The sequence below is a fragment of the Amblyomma americanum genome, chromosome 4 (assembly GCF_052857255.1).
Source record: "Amblyomma americanum isolate KBUSLIRL-KWMA chromosome 4, ASM5285725v1, whole genome shotgun sequence".
Classification (NCBI taxonomy): domain Eukaryota; kingdom Metazoa; phylum Arthropoda; class Arachnida; order Ixodida; family Ixodidae; genus Amblyomma; species Amblyomma americanum.
Window position 1 is genome coordinate 96,701,861 of NC_135500.1, and position 15,356 is coordinate 96,717,216.

The 15,356-nt window shown below is 50.2% G+C and overlaps 1 protein-coding gene across 3 annotated transcripts in view; it reads right to left on the reverse strand.

Annotated features, from left to right (window-relative positions):
* Positions 1–2,930: 2,930 nt before the first annotated feature.
* The window catches only part of LOC144128147 (phosphatidylinositol 4-phosphate 3-kinase C2 domain-containing subunit alpha-like), a 52,951-nt gene continuing 40,525 nt past the window's right edge, over positions 2,931–15,356 (reverse strand). For all 3 annotated transcript variants that reach the window (XM_077661250.1, XM_077661249.1, XM_077661248.1), the window contains 2 exons: positions 8,731–8,903; positions 2,931–8,283 (listed from right to left, as the gene is read on the reverse strand). In XM_077661250.1, the coding sequence (XP_077517376.1) occupies positions 4,897–8,283; positions 8,731–8,862 (3,519 nt within the window). In that variant the 5' untranslated portion in view covers positions 8,863–8,903 and the 3' untranslated portion in view covers positions 2,931–4,896. The remainder of the gene's footprint in view (positions 8,284–8,730; positions 8,904–15,356) is intronic.

The window sequence follows — 15,356 nt, forward strand, 5'->3', positions numbered from 1 at the left end:
GTGGTGCGCCACTGCACTGGCAGGTGGCTGTTTCACGCCGAAGATGCAGACGCGACACAGCCATGAGACGTCAAATTGTAGCTCTGTCTTCCTTTAAAACATACCGAGCGATATATTTCTTCGCGTGCACAAATTTTCAACGCGAAAGCACTAAGGCTCTTGTTCTCCAGAAAATCTGGCGTCGTCGGCGTTGTGAGCGAAAAATCCCCGGGGAAGTAACCTAGGTCACGTGACCTTGCCAGGTAGCAGTTGAATGAATGATTGGCCGCGAGAGGTTGCAAGGGAAGAGCGACCTTGGAGGCACAAGCCCCACCGGTACGTGGCGGCACCTCACACCTGCCATCGCAGGGCAGCGGTGCATCGCTCAAGTGCTGCACCACTGCGCAAGGAGTGGTATGAGGGCTGCCAGTAAATTTTGAATGTAAACTAGAGAATGACCAATCAGGCATACGTGGGCATTAACCCAGTAACGCTATCGCGCCATACCCTTAACGTGGAGCTTAAGTGTCTCCTCCAATTTTTATCTGAACATCTGTGAGAGATACGCCGGTATGGTGAGTGCATGTGGATTGTACAGTAAATTGGGCCATTAACTAAAACTAACTGATCAACGCTTTTATTTTTAGTTTATGTGGCAAGATTCTACTGCGTTATTGAAGGTCATCAACATCGAAGGTAGGCATAGTTTCTAAATTTTCTTAATTAATCATCAATGTGATTTGAAATATAGAACGTCAAAAATACGCAGTTGAAAGGTCGCTGAGTTGGCTTTTCCGCGCTGCACACTTACAAAATAGTGTCACTGCGCGTATCATCATTGCCGAAATCATGTTTACTGCTCCTACGTTATAAAATACACAAACGGTATCGGTATTTGCTGCACTATAAATACGAGCGACACCATTCTATATATACGTAACGCGGAAAAACAAATTCATTGAGATTTCAAAGACATGATTTTAACGTTCGATATTTCGAACAGCATGAAATGAAGAAAATTTTAAAACAAGGCCCAAATCCGACCTTCAATTTCACAGCAGAATGCAGCCGCCTGAAAGCAAAAGCCAGAAAGTTATGTTTAGTTAATGTTCGCCTTTTGGTGCAGAGCACACCGACGTCTTTCGCACAGTTCTAAATAACGAAAATTCGAAAGCTACAAAAAAGGCGCCCGTGTGCTGTGCGATGTCAGTGCACGTTAAAGATCCCCAGGTGGTCGAAACTATTCCGGAGCCCTCCACTACGGCACCTCTCTCTTCCTTTCTTCTTTCACTCCCTCCTTTATCCCTTCCCTTACGGCGCGGTTCAGGTGTCCAACGATATATGAGACAAATACTGCGCCATTTTCTTTCCCCCAAAAAACCAATTATTATTATTATTAAAATCATACCGTACAAGATTGTTGAAATATCAATTGCACATTATTTCAAGTTCTGTGCAGTCGTTTAGCTGAACCTGTCCACTTGAATGCACCTGGGGCATTTGTCTTGTGGCAAAAATGCAGCACTATTGAAGTTGCTGCAGCGCAGACGTATATATAGAGACCGACCCGGGCATTTCGGTGCGAAAGCACTACATCACTAGCAATCCTGAAAAAGCCGATGTCTGTACAGCTAAAGGCTCTTAGATGCCTGCGGAAATAAAAAGATATTGCTGCGACTGGGTTTCGAATGCGCAGTGGCGCGACCACATCAGATTCCCTGGCCATGCACTGCACAAGGGCACACTATATACGCTATCGCCGCAGTCGATCACGCCGCGTGTTACTGCCACACTCACGCGCTATGCAGTGCACACTGTCGTCGTTATGTGCGTTTGAAAGGAAACGCACATAACTGGGGCTCCCAGGTTCAGCGGAAACCTCATTCCTGCTTTGAGCTACGTAGCTGTAGTGACAGAGAGATGTGCGCTGCTTGCGTTTGCGTTGATAACGTTTTGCCAGAAACGCGGCACTAGAGCAATTATCTGCCGGCGTTTTATATAGTTCATTGGCGTGGGCGTTGACAGCGTTGTAGACTCCGTTGATTCTAAAGAAAGGCGCATAACTGGCTCCCGGCCGCCAGGTGAATAATAATAATTGGTTTTTGGGGAAAGGAAAGGGGGCAGTATCTGTCTCATATATCGTTGGACACTTGAACCGCGCCGTAAGGGAAGGGATAAAGGAGGGAGTGAAAGAAGAAAGGAAGAAAGAGGTGCCGTAGTATCGTTGGACACCTGAACCGCGCCGTAAGGGAAGGGATAAAGGAGGGAGTGAAAGAAGAAAGGAAGAAAGAGGTGCCGTAGTGGAGGGCTCCGGCTATAATTTCGACCACCTGGGGATCTTTAACGTGCACTGACATCGCACAGCACACGGGCGCCTTAGCGTTTTGCCTCCATAAAAACGCACCCAGGTGCAGTGGACAGACACCTCATCGCGCTTTCAGGTACGTGGCGGTGGTGTCCACCTGCAACAAACTGCTTTCGCTCAATATTTCGTGCTTAGCAATGCTAAAACCGCCAGTAATTTTTTCTTTCTTTTTAATGCGAAAGGATTGCTAGCACCATTACGAGAAAATCGGGCGGCTAGTGTGTGTGCACTTGTAGATGGCACAGAAAATGCCAGCGGTGGCAACAAAAATAGGGTGACGTTATCAGGCGGCCGTATGACGCACACAGCAAGCCGAGCACCGCCACTTCAGATAATCAAAACATGTCTTTCGTCTATATATATATATATATACCCGCCACTGGCCGACCTCTATGCGGCGCCAGTTTTCCCAGCATTCGTGTCAAAACTGTGAGGCAACCGTTTGCAGTACAACGTTCCCGGTGGTGTCATAGACGCGTGCTTTCGCATTCTGACACGTAAGCGGTATTTAGTGTTTCTGCAGATTTTTTTTTCGGTCATGCAACGAATTAGAGTCTCGACTGGACAGAAAACACCGCACTCTCAGTTGTTTACATGCAATCCTTTTTGCAACGTTCTTTTTATTATAAAAACTTTCGCGTTGAACAGGACAGGATGGGTACATTAAGATTTTCCCTAGTGTGGGTTCACTGCACATTTCGTAAGTTTCAAGTCGTCGTTTTCCCGCACACCTCTAAGTCGCGCGTCAAGAGGCGACAAAGCATTCCCAGTGACGTTAATAGTGAAGGCATCAGTACGTACAAAGCATGAGCTTAGTGTTACACAAAAGTGCCTCACTAGCATGAGATTTCAGTAAACAGCCGTGGCCGTTTTCCATCCTCTTTATACAGTGCGCGTGAGGCTATAATCATGACTAGAGCAACCTATTAACAAAGATGACTATTTTTTGCCTAAAAAAATAATTTTTTTTTGCCTTGCAGGTTGAGAAAAAGGAATAAGCTCGCATGTTTTCGTCAATAAAACGAACGCCGGAAGACCTTTTCAGGTGCAGTTTTAAAGCTTGAAATCCAGGGTTTGACGGAAACCCGTCTGGTCGGGTATGTTCATGGCGGAAGTTCTTCAATTCTGACAGGCTGTGAGTTAAAAAGACGCTCACAGAAAAAAATGGGTAGAGAAAGTTGAAAGTTTAATATTAAAGTTGAAAGTTGTGCTTATTTCGTGTTGTTTCTACCCCTTTTACCTGTGAACGTCTTTTTAGCGAACCGCCTATCAGAAATGAATATGCACCAACTAGCCCGTCAGAAAGCCTTACTAAATTCTTCAAGCGCCGACCAACCGTTTAAAAACTGACGTTTCGGCCCCTGCTTACGGAGGCCTTGTTCACAATGAAAGAAAGGAATGAAGGTAGGTTATATAGGTTTCATGATATGACGTAAGCAGCGGGAGTATATCGGGGGTAGATTGCCTTCGTTGCGATTAAGCCTGTTTGCCGCCATCTGACCATAAAAAGATTCCAGGTAAAGCCTTGACGTCTTGCTCTTTTCCAATTCGTGCCATCCCAGTTGATGTCATGGCCATTCGGAGATAGCATGCATGCGGTGGTTGCCACGCGCTTGTTCCTGGCATCATTGTGGTGCTGCTGCAATGTTTTCCACAAATCGCCTGTTTCACCAATATATACATGCTCACAATCAGCGCAGGGAATCCTATACACAACACCCGGGAACTTCTTTCTTTATCTTGTCTTTCACTGTAACCATCGCGTGTCGCAGCTTCCGCGTGGGTACATGTGCGACGCCGACTTCGTACGATTGGAAAATGCGGGATAAGCTTTCACTTACTGCGGGGACGTAGGGTATCGGAATTCTTCTTCTCTCGCCGGCGTTGCTGTGGCGGCGGGTGAGCTAGGCGATTCTCGGATTTTCGTATGAAGGAACTGGAATAGGCCGAAGACATCATGTCGCGACGAACGGTATCCAGATATGCCACTTTCTCTGACGCTCCGTCGCTTTATCTGACGTTTCGGCCGAGGCCGAGACGTCATTTTTTAAACGATTGGTCGGCGCTTGAAAAATTTCCGCCAGTTTTAAAGCTTACACTAGGCATCAGGAACACAAGCTGCTGAACGTTCATTTTGTACCATGGAGCCAGCAATCGTGAGAGTATGGACAGTACAGGGGCAAATATAAGAGAGAAGCAGGAAAATGCGTGTACGATGTTTTACCAGTTACTGCAGTTAATTTCAGGCTTAAGAGAACGACTAATGAAAGTTTGAACTGGACTGTGCAGAACAACTGGTTCTTCTCGTCACATACCGTGCACTTGAAGTAGTTATCGACGCACAAAATACATCACCGGCTAACGTAGCTCTGCAGGGTGAAGAGAAGTGAAGACCATGCACACGTCATGCATGCACCAGCCTAGCATTTGCACAATTTAAAGTCTGCTTATTGATCCCCATTGTCAAACACAGGAAACATCAACACGGTCCACTTCTGTCCGCACCGATTCACATCACCGCACGCACAGCTCACGCACAAACGCGTACTCATTCACGTGGCTATCCTGATGGGAACATTGTCCCTAAGTTCCAGGTCTCGGGGAAGCGGGTGGAAGAAGCTGTACATGAGTCTGTAGTGAGCCACTTCGTCCGGCAGAGCCATCACGGAGTCTAGGAAGTCCTGGATGTAGCGCTTGCGCCGGAGTGCCAGACTCTCGTCGCTCTCGGAGCTGAACACTGTGCCTCTTGACAGCGGACAAAAGTCGTACTCGGGAAACTTCTTGCTCATCTTGCTGTACAGCTCGAGGAACTGCTTGTAGGTGCGCACCACCGATTGCGCGGGCGGAAACTCCCGCGTCACCGCGACCACGTAGACGTAATAGCGCTCGGGATGGTAGCGCAGCCGGATCCCTTCGACTTGCAGGCGGACGATGCGGCCCTCGGCGGCGACGCTGAAGTCTCGAGGGTTGAAGGACAACTTCAGCGCGCACTCTCCCCTCGCAGGTGCCCCGAGGACGGCGAGGTTGTGGATGAAGAAGTTGAAGCTTGTCGCGAGGGTCATGACGCTCTCGCGGATGCGTTTCTCGAAGTGCCGCGCAGCCTGCTCGTCGCTGGCGTCGAGCGACATGGAACGGTGCAGGTAGGCGAGCGCGTCCCGGTCCACGTCGACCATGCCGGAATACTTCATTATGCTGAAGAGCGCCAAAAACAGGTTGGAGTTGCGGCGAATCACGTTGTAGGCCTCGCAACAGAGGCGGACAAAGTGGGCCTCGCCAGCGTTTCGCCGTATGACGTATACCATGTCCGGCGTGAGGGCCACTGGAGCTCGGTCGCGCTTTATTCCTCCCAACGTCTCGGCACGTCCCATGACCTTCGAGAAGTCGATGTGCAGCATGTGGCCCGAGGTCGACAGCAGGATGTTGTCATTGTGCCGGTCGCCTACGCCGAGAACGTACGTGGCCACGCAGCATCCTGCGCAGGACTTGATGAAGTTGTCCACTGCCGCCTGGTACTGCGCTCTAGACGGGTTGTGCTTCCAGAACCAGTCAGTGATGGTGCGGTTGTTGAACGCCCCCGTGACTCCGGAGTGTTCCGTTTGGATTACACGAAGTGTGGAGACGTCACGGACGGCCTCTACGAAGCCGCGGTTCTCCCCTGTCGCGATGCATTTGAAAGTAAGCATTTTTAAGTCCATGCCGCTCTCCAGCCACAGCTTGTCCATGAGCCGAATCACACTCAACATGAGCATGTCCTGACGCAGGTCGTCACCTGCCTTGTAGATTGCCTCAATCTTTTCGGCCGCTTCCTCGCATGGCCTGAAGACGAGCTTGATTGGAAGTGTCTTTGATGGAAAAATGCAACACGTGTCTATATCGATTGACTCGACACTAATCGCCGGGTCGAGAGGTAGACGTAGCTTTAGGGTCTTCAAAGAATCGTTCAGTTTGGATAAGTCCCGGCGCATGACTTCCCGTCTCTGGTAGTCATTAGCTTCTTTGACGTTTCGCGCGGTCTCCGCAAGCATGTCGTCAATTATGACCTGCGTCAGTAGGCTAGCCGACACCTTCTCCCCGGCAATGAAGAACAGGGCCTTGCGCATGACCAAAGCCCTACTCCTCATGAGGGGCTCGTTGATCATTCCCGTGAGCCACCAAAACAACTGGTGCGCCAGCCGGACGCTCTGTCGAGCCCTTTGTAGCAGAAAAGTGGCCAAGAATGAATCGTCCCAGGTTTGGAACCTCAGCGACTCCACCAGCTGGGCCAAATACAAAGAAAGCTCATCACTGCCGACGCTTTGGAGAGAGCGCACGGCGTATTTCCGCACTAAGCTGTCGGGGAAGGACGCGGAGAGCAGCGTGAGTGCTTCCTCCGGACTGAGCGGACACCAAGCGCGCACGAGCATGTAAGTCTCGTCGATGTTTGCCGAGTCCCAACATGCCGGGTGACGTAGCAAGTGCGGCAGCAGACTTGGAAAGTCGCAGAGGTAATATCTGTACTGCCACACCATGTCACGAACGCTTTGTGGCAACGGCTGTGAGACGTCGTTCACTGTAAGATCGAGTAGAGTCCTCTGTATGTCCGGGCTGAGTTGCTGAAAGGGTTTTTTTATTGCTTCTTGAGGCTCTCGTGAGATGGACTTCGCCAGCGCCGCCGGATTTCTGACGTAGGGTATAGAAACGTGAATGTAACCTTTGTCCCTCTCGCTGGCGCACGCTGGTCCGCGCGGCGACACCGTCTCTGGTGACCAAAGGCCGAGCAGGAACTCACCGCTATTGAAGTGTTCCCTGTCTGCGAAAAGGTTCAGCGCAGTCCAGCCGAGGACCTGGTCCACACCTTCTCGGTGACCGATCAGAGTCATGTACATCCTCGTCTCGCGGGGCAGTGAGCGGATGGTCGCGCTCTTGAATGTCACCTGCTCGTCGAAGTTGACGCACTGGAATAGCTTTTGTGTCACGCACACCTTACGCGTCGCCTGATGGCACAGCAAGCGCTCGCCGTACGTGAGCGCACAGTCTACTGTGTAGGTGTCGTACTCCTGGAACCACGACTTTTGGATCTGAGTCAACATCTCGACTCGTGGTCGGAACAGCTCGTTGCTGTCCACTTTGTGGCCGTTAGTCCCCGGACATAGTCTGTCGTCGAGAAAGTCTACCGCGAATTCGACTAGGCGCCGCTCAGAGTGCATGGACAGGAACCTCGCTAACGCCATTTCGATGTCCTCGACGAAGCGGCTGAGAAGGAAGGCCAATTTAGGGGCGCCCACACCATCTCTGTTGTCGAACAGGATATCGCGCAAGAAGTTTGTCACATTCACAGTAGATCGATGCACATCCGCAGTCTCTGTCTCTCCCAGTGCCGCGCACAGTTCCACAACCGCCGTCTTGACCTCGTCAGCGGCAGCCAAGATGTCCATTCCGCCGTTTGCCATTGAAAGCGATGACGATTTCTCAACGCTGGTGATCAAAAGGTCCGCCGCGTTCTCGAAGTTGATCACGCGTTCCTTGATGTCCTCGTAGCCGACGACGCTTCCAAAAGACGAGTCACCACTGCCTGCTGCGACGTCCAAGTCACACTCTTCACAAGTCATAAGCGTCCATGGTCGCTGCACTGAGTCCACACTGGTCAGAGTCAGCCATGCCGTTTTTCCGAGCCTACGGCAGGCGCATATATACTCGTAGTCACTGAGGACGGTTTCGTTTGACAGGTACTCATCGAGACCGGTCACTTTAAAGATGTACGAACCCTTAGAGTCGCCCAAAAAGGGCTTCAGGCTGTCCACCAGGTAGCCTACTCGAGTGGCTGCGGGGCACGAGAATGACACAGGCTTATGTAAGCCCTCGGCGAATATCTTGAGCTTCACGTCGAACGTCTCGTCAGAGTTGTTCTGTAAGGTCGGGCTGATGAGTAGTCCGGCGTACAGGCTGTCATCTGGCTCCACCTGTGCAGAGAAAAGCGTCGTTAGGAATTCAGTTTTGCCCAAAATAATGATTTGTTGACAGTGCTGTTCATCTTGTTCTCTCCACCTCAGCATTTTTATGAGCAGCGGGTAAAAATTATAAAACGTTGGCGTTTTTCCGGACAAAAAACGGCCGACAGCTCTCGAGTTTATTATTATTAGTGGGCATATGTTAATAAGATAACGATGAAAGGAAAAGGGTTTGCTAGCCGCGGCATCTGCCATCGAAACATGAAGCACCTTAGTTGCGGCTAGCGTGAGTAAAATGGCAGGGAGAGGGAATGAAAGAATAGGGATAGGCTGGCAATATACACTATTTACAAATACAAAATATACAAATAATACATGTGAGGTGCGGCGCCCGCGCATGGCTGCTTTGCGACGATTTTACACCTCAAGGGTCACGGAACTCCAGTAATGAGATCTCACCTGTGATACGAGTTTCTCGAGCTTTTCAAGCAGCTTTCGACTGTGGTGGTTGGGCCGCTTCCGGATCAGCTGGCCCGGAATGAACCGGAACCGGTGCGAAGGCGCCGTCGGTGCCTTCGGGCTAAGGCTCATGATGGCCCGAACCCTCGGCACCAGCTTGAACCGCCGCAAGCCTGCGCACCAAAGGCACATATTAGAAAGGGCGAGAAAAATAAACAAGAAAAGTGCCCTGCCTACTACTGCACCGCCGGTTGGCACAACGGACTAGGCGGAACAAGAGGTTCAACTTTAGAAAGCCGTTTACCTTGTGCTTAGATTACAGTGGGAGCGACCACAATAGCGTATTTTTTTCGCTCTCTGAGTCACACCCGTCAGTAACCAGCTGTTCCTATTAGGAATTCCTCGAGCAGCACAAGGCGCCTTTATAGCTTTCCCCGACTACTACGGTCGGGCAAGCCACTTTCCAGGAAAACTGCACTTTTTAAAGGGAGATGGGGGAGAAAGAAAAGACAGGGAAGCCACCCAGAAGACTGTTTCAGTTGGCCACTCTTCGCTGGTAGAATAGGAAAAGGGGATCTAGAAGGAAAATAGGAAAGAGACGGATGAAGTAAACACCAGAAAACTAAGTCAAAGACATGCATGCTGTAAAGTCACAACGAGCAATTCTTAACTTGGTAGCATCGGCAGCCCTCGTCAGCGTTGTAATAAAGCTACTTGGGCTGAGCGATAGTACGAAATGCATATCTTTATGCGAAAAGCTTGCGGTGAGAAGAGGTTGCCGGTATTGATCTTGTGCGGTATGCTTTGTGCATTTTGAACTACACTCTACATTACAACTACATTGCGATCTGTTTCAGAACAGTACCGGAGGATTATGAGTTAGTTTTCCGAAAAACCGGCCGACGATTACGCTTCTCGGTAATGCGGTTTTTGAGCGCAGCCGCTGCGCTATTTCGACCATAGGCGACTGCAGACGGAACACGCAGGGCCGAACGGAGGCGGACATGGGTTAATAGGCTTCGGCAGCGCGCACAGCGATCCGCCGCCGCTGAGCTTATAGCTGATAGCATCTCCTCGAGGAATCCACACTGGAAACATTCGCAAATGGCATTATGCGGTTACACCTATATTCACGTGACAATGAGGCAAATAAGGATGTCAACTCAGGCTATTGTCATTCTTCGGAATTGAGATTAAATTCACCAGGGGCTATTGCAGTTGATTGGAATTGAATAGGTTCTCTAGCGCAATTCCTTGCTTTATTCACCGTCTCCCCTCTTCTTCTCTAGATTACTTAAATTTCGAGGGATTGATCATCAATCGCGCGCGTTGCCGCTCACGTAACACGCCATATTACACACTATTGCTCTCACGCTACGCAATTTACCTAACACAAAAAGTCACACACAACCGTTTTTCGTAAAAACGGTGGCAAACAGGAGAAGGACAATTCCGCACATGCTAACCGAAACGGGGCGCCAAATTTCCATGGGCAATGGCCGGCAGAGCTACCCTTCAGCATTATAATTTCGATAAGGAATCCATTCTGACAGATTGGGGAGAAGAGGGGAGAGACGATCACCGCACGCCGATGGCGGCATCACATTAATCAAACCGTCGACGCGTGTGTACGATCCGTATAGCGCTGTCGAAAAACTAAAAATTGAAAATTGGTTTTTGGGGAAAGGAAATGTCGCAGTATCTGTCTCACATATCGGCGGACGCCTGAACCACGCCGTAAGGCAAGGGATAAAGGAAGGACTGAAAGAAGACGTGCCGTAGTGCAGCGATCCGGAATAATTTCGACCACCTGGAGATCTTTAACGTGCACTGACATCGCACAGCACACGGGCGCCTTAGCGTTTCCCCTCCATCGAAACGCAGCCGCCGCGGTCGGGTTCAAACCCGGGAACTCCGGATCAGTAGTCGAGCGCCCTAACCACTGAGGCACAGCGGCGGGTTATAAAGCCCGAAATTTCTGGAAGCGGGCGGCTGCGCCGAGGCAGAGATTGGGCGCCGCAGCTCACGTGAAGCTGCGTCTCCCTCCCCTCGACTTCTTGAGATGGCTCGAACCATCTGGAACCATAGGTCCGCGCGCGCTCCGCTCTTCCCTGCACACTCTAGAAAGGAAGTAGGGCTCGCGCTTGTGAAATCAGCCGTCTCCCTACCGGCCCGCACATTCTTCTACCGAGGAAAACAGACGCAAAAACTAGCTCCATCCTTTTGGGCTGGCCCCTGATATACTCAGCCCCAAGTACCGCAGACGCTCACACGCTTTCCTTTCTCGCTGAGGCGCCATCTGCACTGAGCACTATGCTCTTCTTCACGTGTGAGCCCGCAAGAACAGTGTTGTTCCTGGATATAGAGCTTCTGGAGCCGTCGCGATAACCAACACTTTATTTAGAAGAATGGTGAGTTGGGCGAGTTAGATGTAGTTCATTTAGGCGGTAAAATTCAGCGCGAACGGACGAAGGACACAGAAAAGGGGACAAAACAAGCGCTGTCTCGCAACTAAGAATTATTAGGAAGGAACGCAAAAATATATACATATACAGAAAAATAACATAGGTGCGATGGGTACGAAGTACACAGATAGCGACGAGGGCACTATCACCTCCAACGTTCAAAAGCCCGAATGCACTGCGTCACAGATCAAATAAAACAGGTGGTACATCAAGAGGCATCTAAAGAACCTATCTCACTATCATATAACGCGACCGAGTGAGTACTGACACAGACATCTTTTTTATTTTCGATGAAATATGCCTCCATTATCTCTCTAGTGCGCTGGTCGCGATGCCGGTACAACACTGTGGTTTTTTCAAAATGTTGTTTGCACACCACTTTATTTTTCTTAGTGCACTCTGCACAGTGTTGAGCGATGCTTGAACGAACGGCGTCTGAAGAAAGGTTATCGTGTTCCATGAGCCGAACGTTCAAGCATCGCCCGGTTTGTCCAATATACACTCGTTTGCAAGAAAGCGGTATCTAGTAGAGAACACCGCAAACACAACCTAAAAACGTGGAGCGGTGACGCACTGTGCATACGAACGAGTTGACGTTACGCCGCCTATCTGCTCTACTTTTAGTGATGGCGCAAAGGCGATGCACTTTAAACGGCGCTGTGCACACGACGTTAACTACAAACCTCCTCCCTGCATTCCTAAGATTGTGCGACATGAGATGGACATACGGAATTGCCACGGTTTTCTTCTTTTCTCTCCCGGAACGACCAGCCTTTACTGTGGAAAGGAACTTCTCACACGCTCTTGAAATGACCGAGTCTGGAAACCCTGCGGCTGCAAGCCTTTGTACTTGAAAGAACACATCTTCAGGAACGCTATGCACACAAGACTTGTCAAGTGCGGAACGTAAACACGAAAGAGCGATGCCAATCTTAACCAACTTCGAGTGCCCTGACGAAAAGTTCAGTATCGGCTTCTCGGACCTAGGTTTGTTCACCCAACACACATGCCCCCTCCTTGAACCTGAGCCTGAGGTCGAGAAACTGGAGCTCGTCGTTTACTGGCACTTCTAATGTGAACTTAAGGCCCATGGCATTCTCTTTAAAAACCTTCAAGACGTCTACAGTACGCCTCGCCTGTCCATCCTTCTCAAACAGTACACGGAAATCGTCCACATACCTCCAAATCCGTAATTCCAGACCATTAAGGTTACGAGATGTGGCCTCATCCACTTTTCCAAGGAAGATGCTGCTGAGAACCGGAGCTACACGTTACCCAATGCATACGCCCTGTTTCTGAAGGAAGATTTCATCTCGCCATCCTACAAACGTCGTATTCAGGTTCGAAAGCAGCTCCAAAAAACTCAACCGAAATCCCACTTCTACCTATAAACTGCACTTCGTCGTTTTGTTGGGTGATACACTCCTTTACTGCAACCATGAGTTTGTCATGGGGAAGGGCGTAGTACAAATCCTCTACATCAATACTGAACCCAAAACACGTTCCTGGGTTGCTGTCCAGAAAGTGCTGCACAACTGCTCCCGAGTTCCGGACTCCAAAAGGGTCGGCAACTGTTAGCTGGTCAAGTTGCTTTTGCAAGAATCCAGACACGGCATGTTGCCAGGTGTTACGCTCGGAAATTATGGTGCGAAAAGGGATGTCCGGTTTATGCGTCTTGGCAGCAAAAAACACCTCTAGTAGCGACAGTTTAGCCTTTTTTACACCGGTGGCGAGCTTCGCAAGGTTCATCCTGGATAACAGTTCCACTGCACTGCCCTTTACTTTATCGCACTTGGCTGTCACCTGCTTAAAATTCTTATCAAGGGCGCCCGTGCCTTCTCCGAGTACGCATTCTCCGGCATCACCACGAAAAACCCCTCTTTATCGGATACGACTAGACGTAGGCTACTGCTCCCAAGATACTCGGCCGTAGCACGCAGGCTCCTTGAATTCCGCGGCCTACCTACAGTTCTTGTCAACGCGTCGACGCACTCCACAGCACAGCGATGTCGGTCCTCCTCGGCTACGCGGCTAGTGATGCTCTTCACCAGTGCCAGCTTCTCGGGCGGCGATATCGGAGGCTCCAGGCAAAATTTTAGGCCCAATTTCAGCACGTCAATATGCCGCTGTGGAACCTGGGCATCCCCCAGCACCAGAACGTCCGGACTAGATTTCGCCTTCGTCGTCTTCTTGAGTAGATGAGGGCGCACCGACACCCGAATAAACTCGGTAGTCTGGTCCGCTGTGACTGTCCACTCCCGGAAACGTGTGGCTTGATGACGCTTGTCTCCATTCGTGTTGCAGGCGACGCGTAGGCAGTCCTTGAGAAATCGGGCTTGACGCCACAGCTCAGAACGAAGCATGCGGCACGTCCTCCTCGAGTGCCCTGCTGACGGAAGCAAAGGCCCGCACAAAACTTGAAGTTCGGAGGGGCAGGTGGCAGTCTTAATATGCCAAGATGTCATGCGTGCCCTGCATACGCATACCGCGTACAGTGAGGCCAACGTGGCCGGATTAAACAGAAGAAAAATATATATGTATATATTTTTGCGTTCCTTCCTAATAAATCTTAGTTGCGAGAAAGCGCTTGTTTTGTCCCCTTTTCTGTGTCCTTCGTCCGTTCGCGCTGAATTTTACCGCCAAAATGAACTACATCCAACTCGCCCAACTCACCATTCTTCAGCAACAGATTTCTTTTTCATCGGGCTCTATTATTTGGTCTAACCCTTTTCTGTTTAATCCGGCCACGTTGGCCTCACTGTACGCGGTATGCGTATGCAGGGCACGCATGACATCTTGGCATATTAAGACTGCCACCTGCCCCTCCGAACTTCAAGTTTTGTGCGGGCCTTTGCTTCCGTCAGCAGGGCACTCGAGGAGGACGTGCCGCATGCTTCGTTCTGAGCTGTGGCGTCAAGCCCGATTTCTCAAGGACTGCCTACGCGTCGCCTGCAACACGAATGGAGACAAGCGTCATCAAGCCACACGTTTCCGGGAGTGGACAGTCACAGCGGACCAGACTACCGAGTTTATTCGGGTGTCGGTGCGCCCTCATCTACTCAAGAAGACGACGAAGGCGAAATCTAGTCCGGACGTTCTGGTGCTGGGGGATGCCCAGGTTCCACAGCGGCATATTGACGTGCTGAAATTGGGCCTAAAATTTTGCCTGGAGCCTCCGATATCGCCGCCCGAGAAGCTGGCACTGGTGAAGAGCATCACTAGCCGCGTAGCCGAGGAGGACCGACATCGCTGTGCTGTGGAGTGCGTCGACGCGTTGACAAGAACTGTAGGTAGGCCGCGGAATTCAAGGAGCCTGCGTGCTACGGCCGAGTATCTTGGGAGCAGTAGCCTACGTCTAGTCGTATCCGATAAAGAGGGGTTTTTCGTGGTGATGCCGGAGAATGCGTACTCGGAGAAGGCACGGGCGCCCTTGATAAGAATTTTAAGCAGGTGACAGCCAAGTGCGATAAAGTAAAGGGCAGTGCAGTGGAACTGTTATCCAGGATGAACCTTGCGAAGCTCGTCACCGGTGTAAAAAAGGCTAAACTGTCGCTACTAGAGGTGTTTTTTGCTGCCAAGACGCATAAACCGGACATCCCTTTTCGCACCATAATTTCCGAGCGTAACACCTGGCAACATGCCGTGTCTGGATTCTTGCAAAAGCAACTTGACCAGCTAACAGTTGCCGACCCTTTTGGAGTCCGGAACTCGGGAGCAGTTGTGCAGCACTTTCTGGACAGCAACCCAGGAACGTGTTTTGGGTTCAGTATTGATGTAGAGGATTTGTACTACGCCCTTCCCCATGACAAACTCATGGTTGCAGTAAAAGACTGTATTACCCAACAAAACGACGAAGTGCAGTTTATAGGTAGAAGTGGGATTTCGGTTGAGAGTTTTCTGGAGCTGCTTTCTTTTTACCTGAATACGACGTTTGTAGGATGGCGAGATGAAATCTTCCTTCAGAAACAGGGCGTATGCATTGGGTAACGTGTAGCTCCGGTTCTCAGCAACATCTTCCTTGGAAAAGTGGATGAGGCCACATCTCGTAACCTTAATGGTCTGGCATTACGGATTTGGAGGTATGTGGACGATTTCCGTGTACTGTTTGAGAAGGATGGACAGGCGAGGCGTACTGTAGACGTCTTGAAGGTTTTTAAAGAG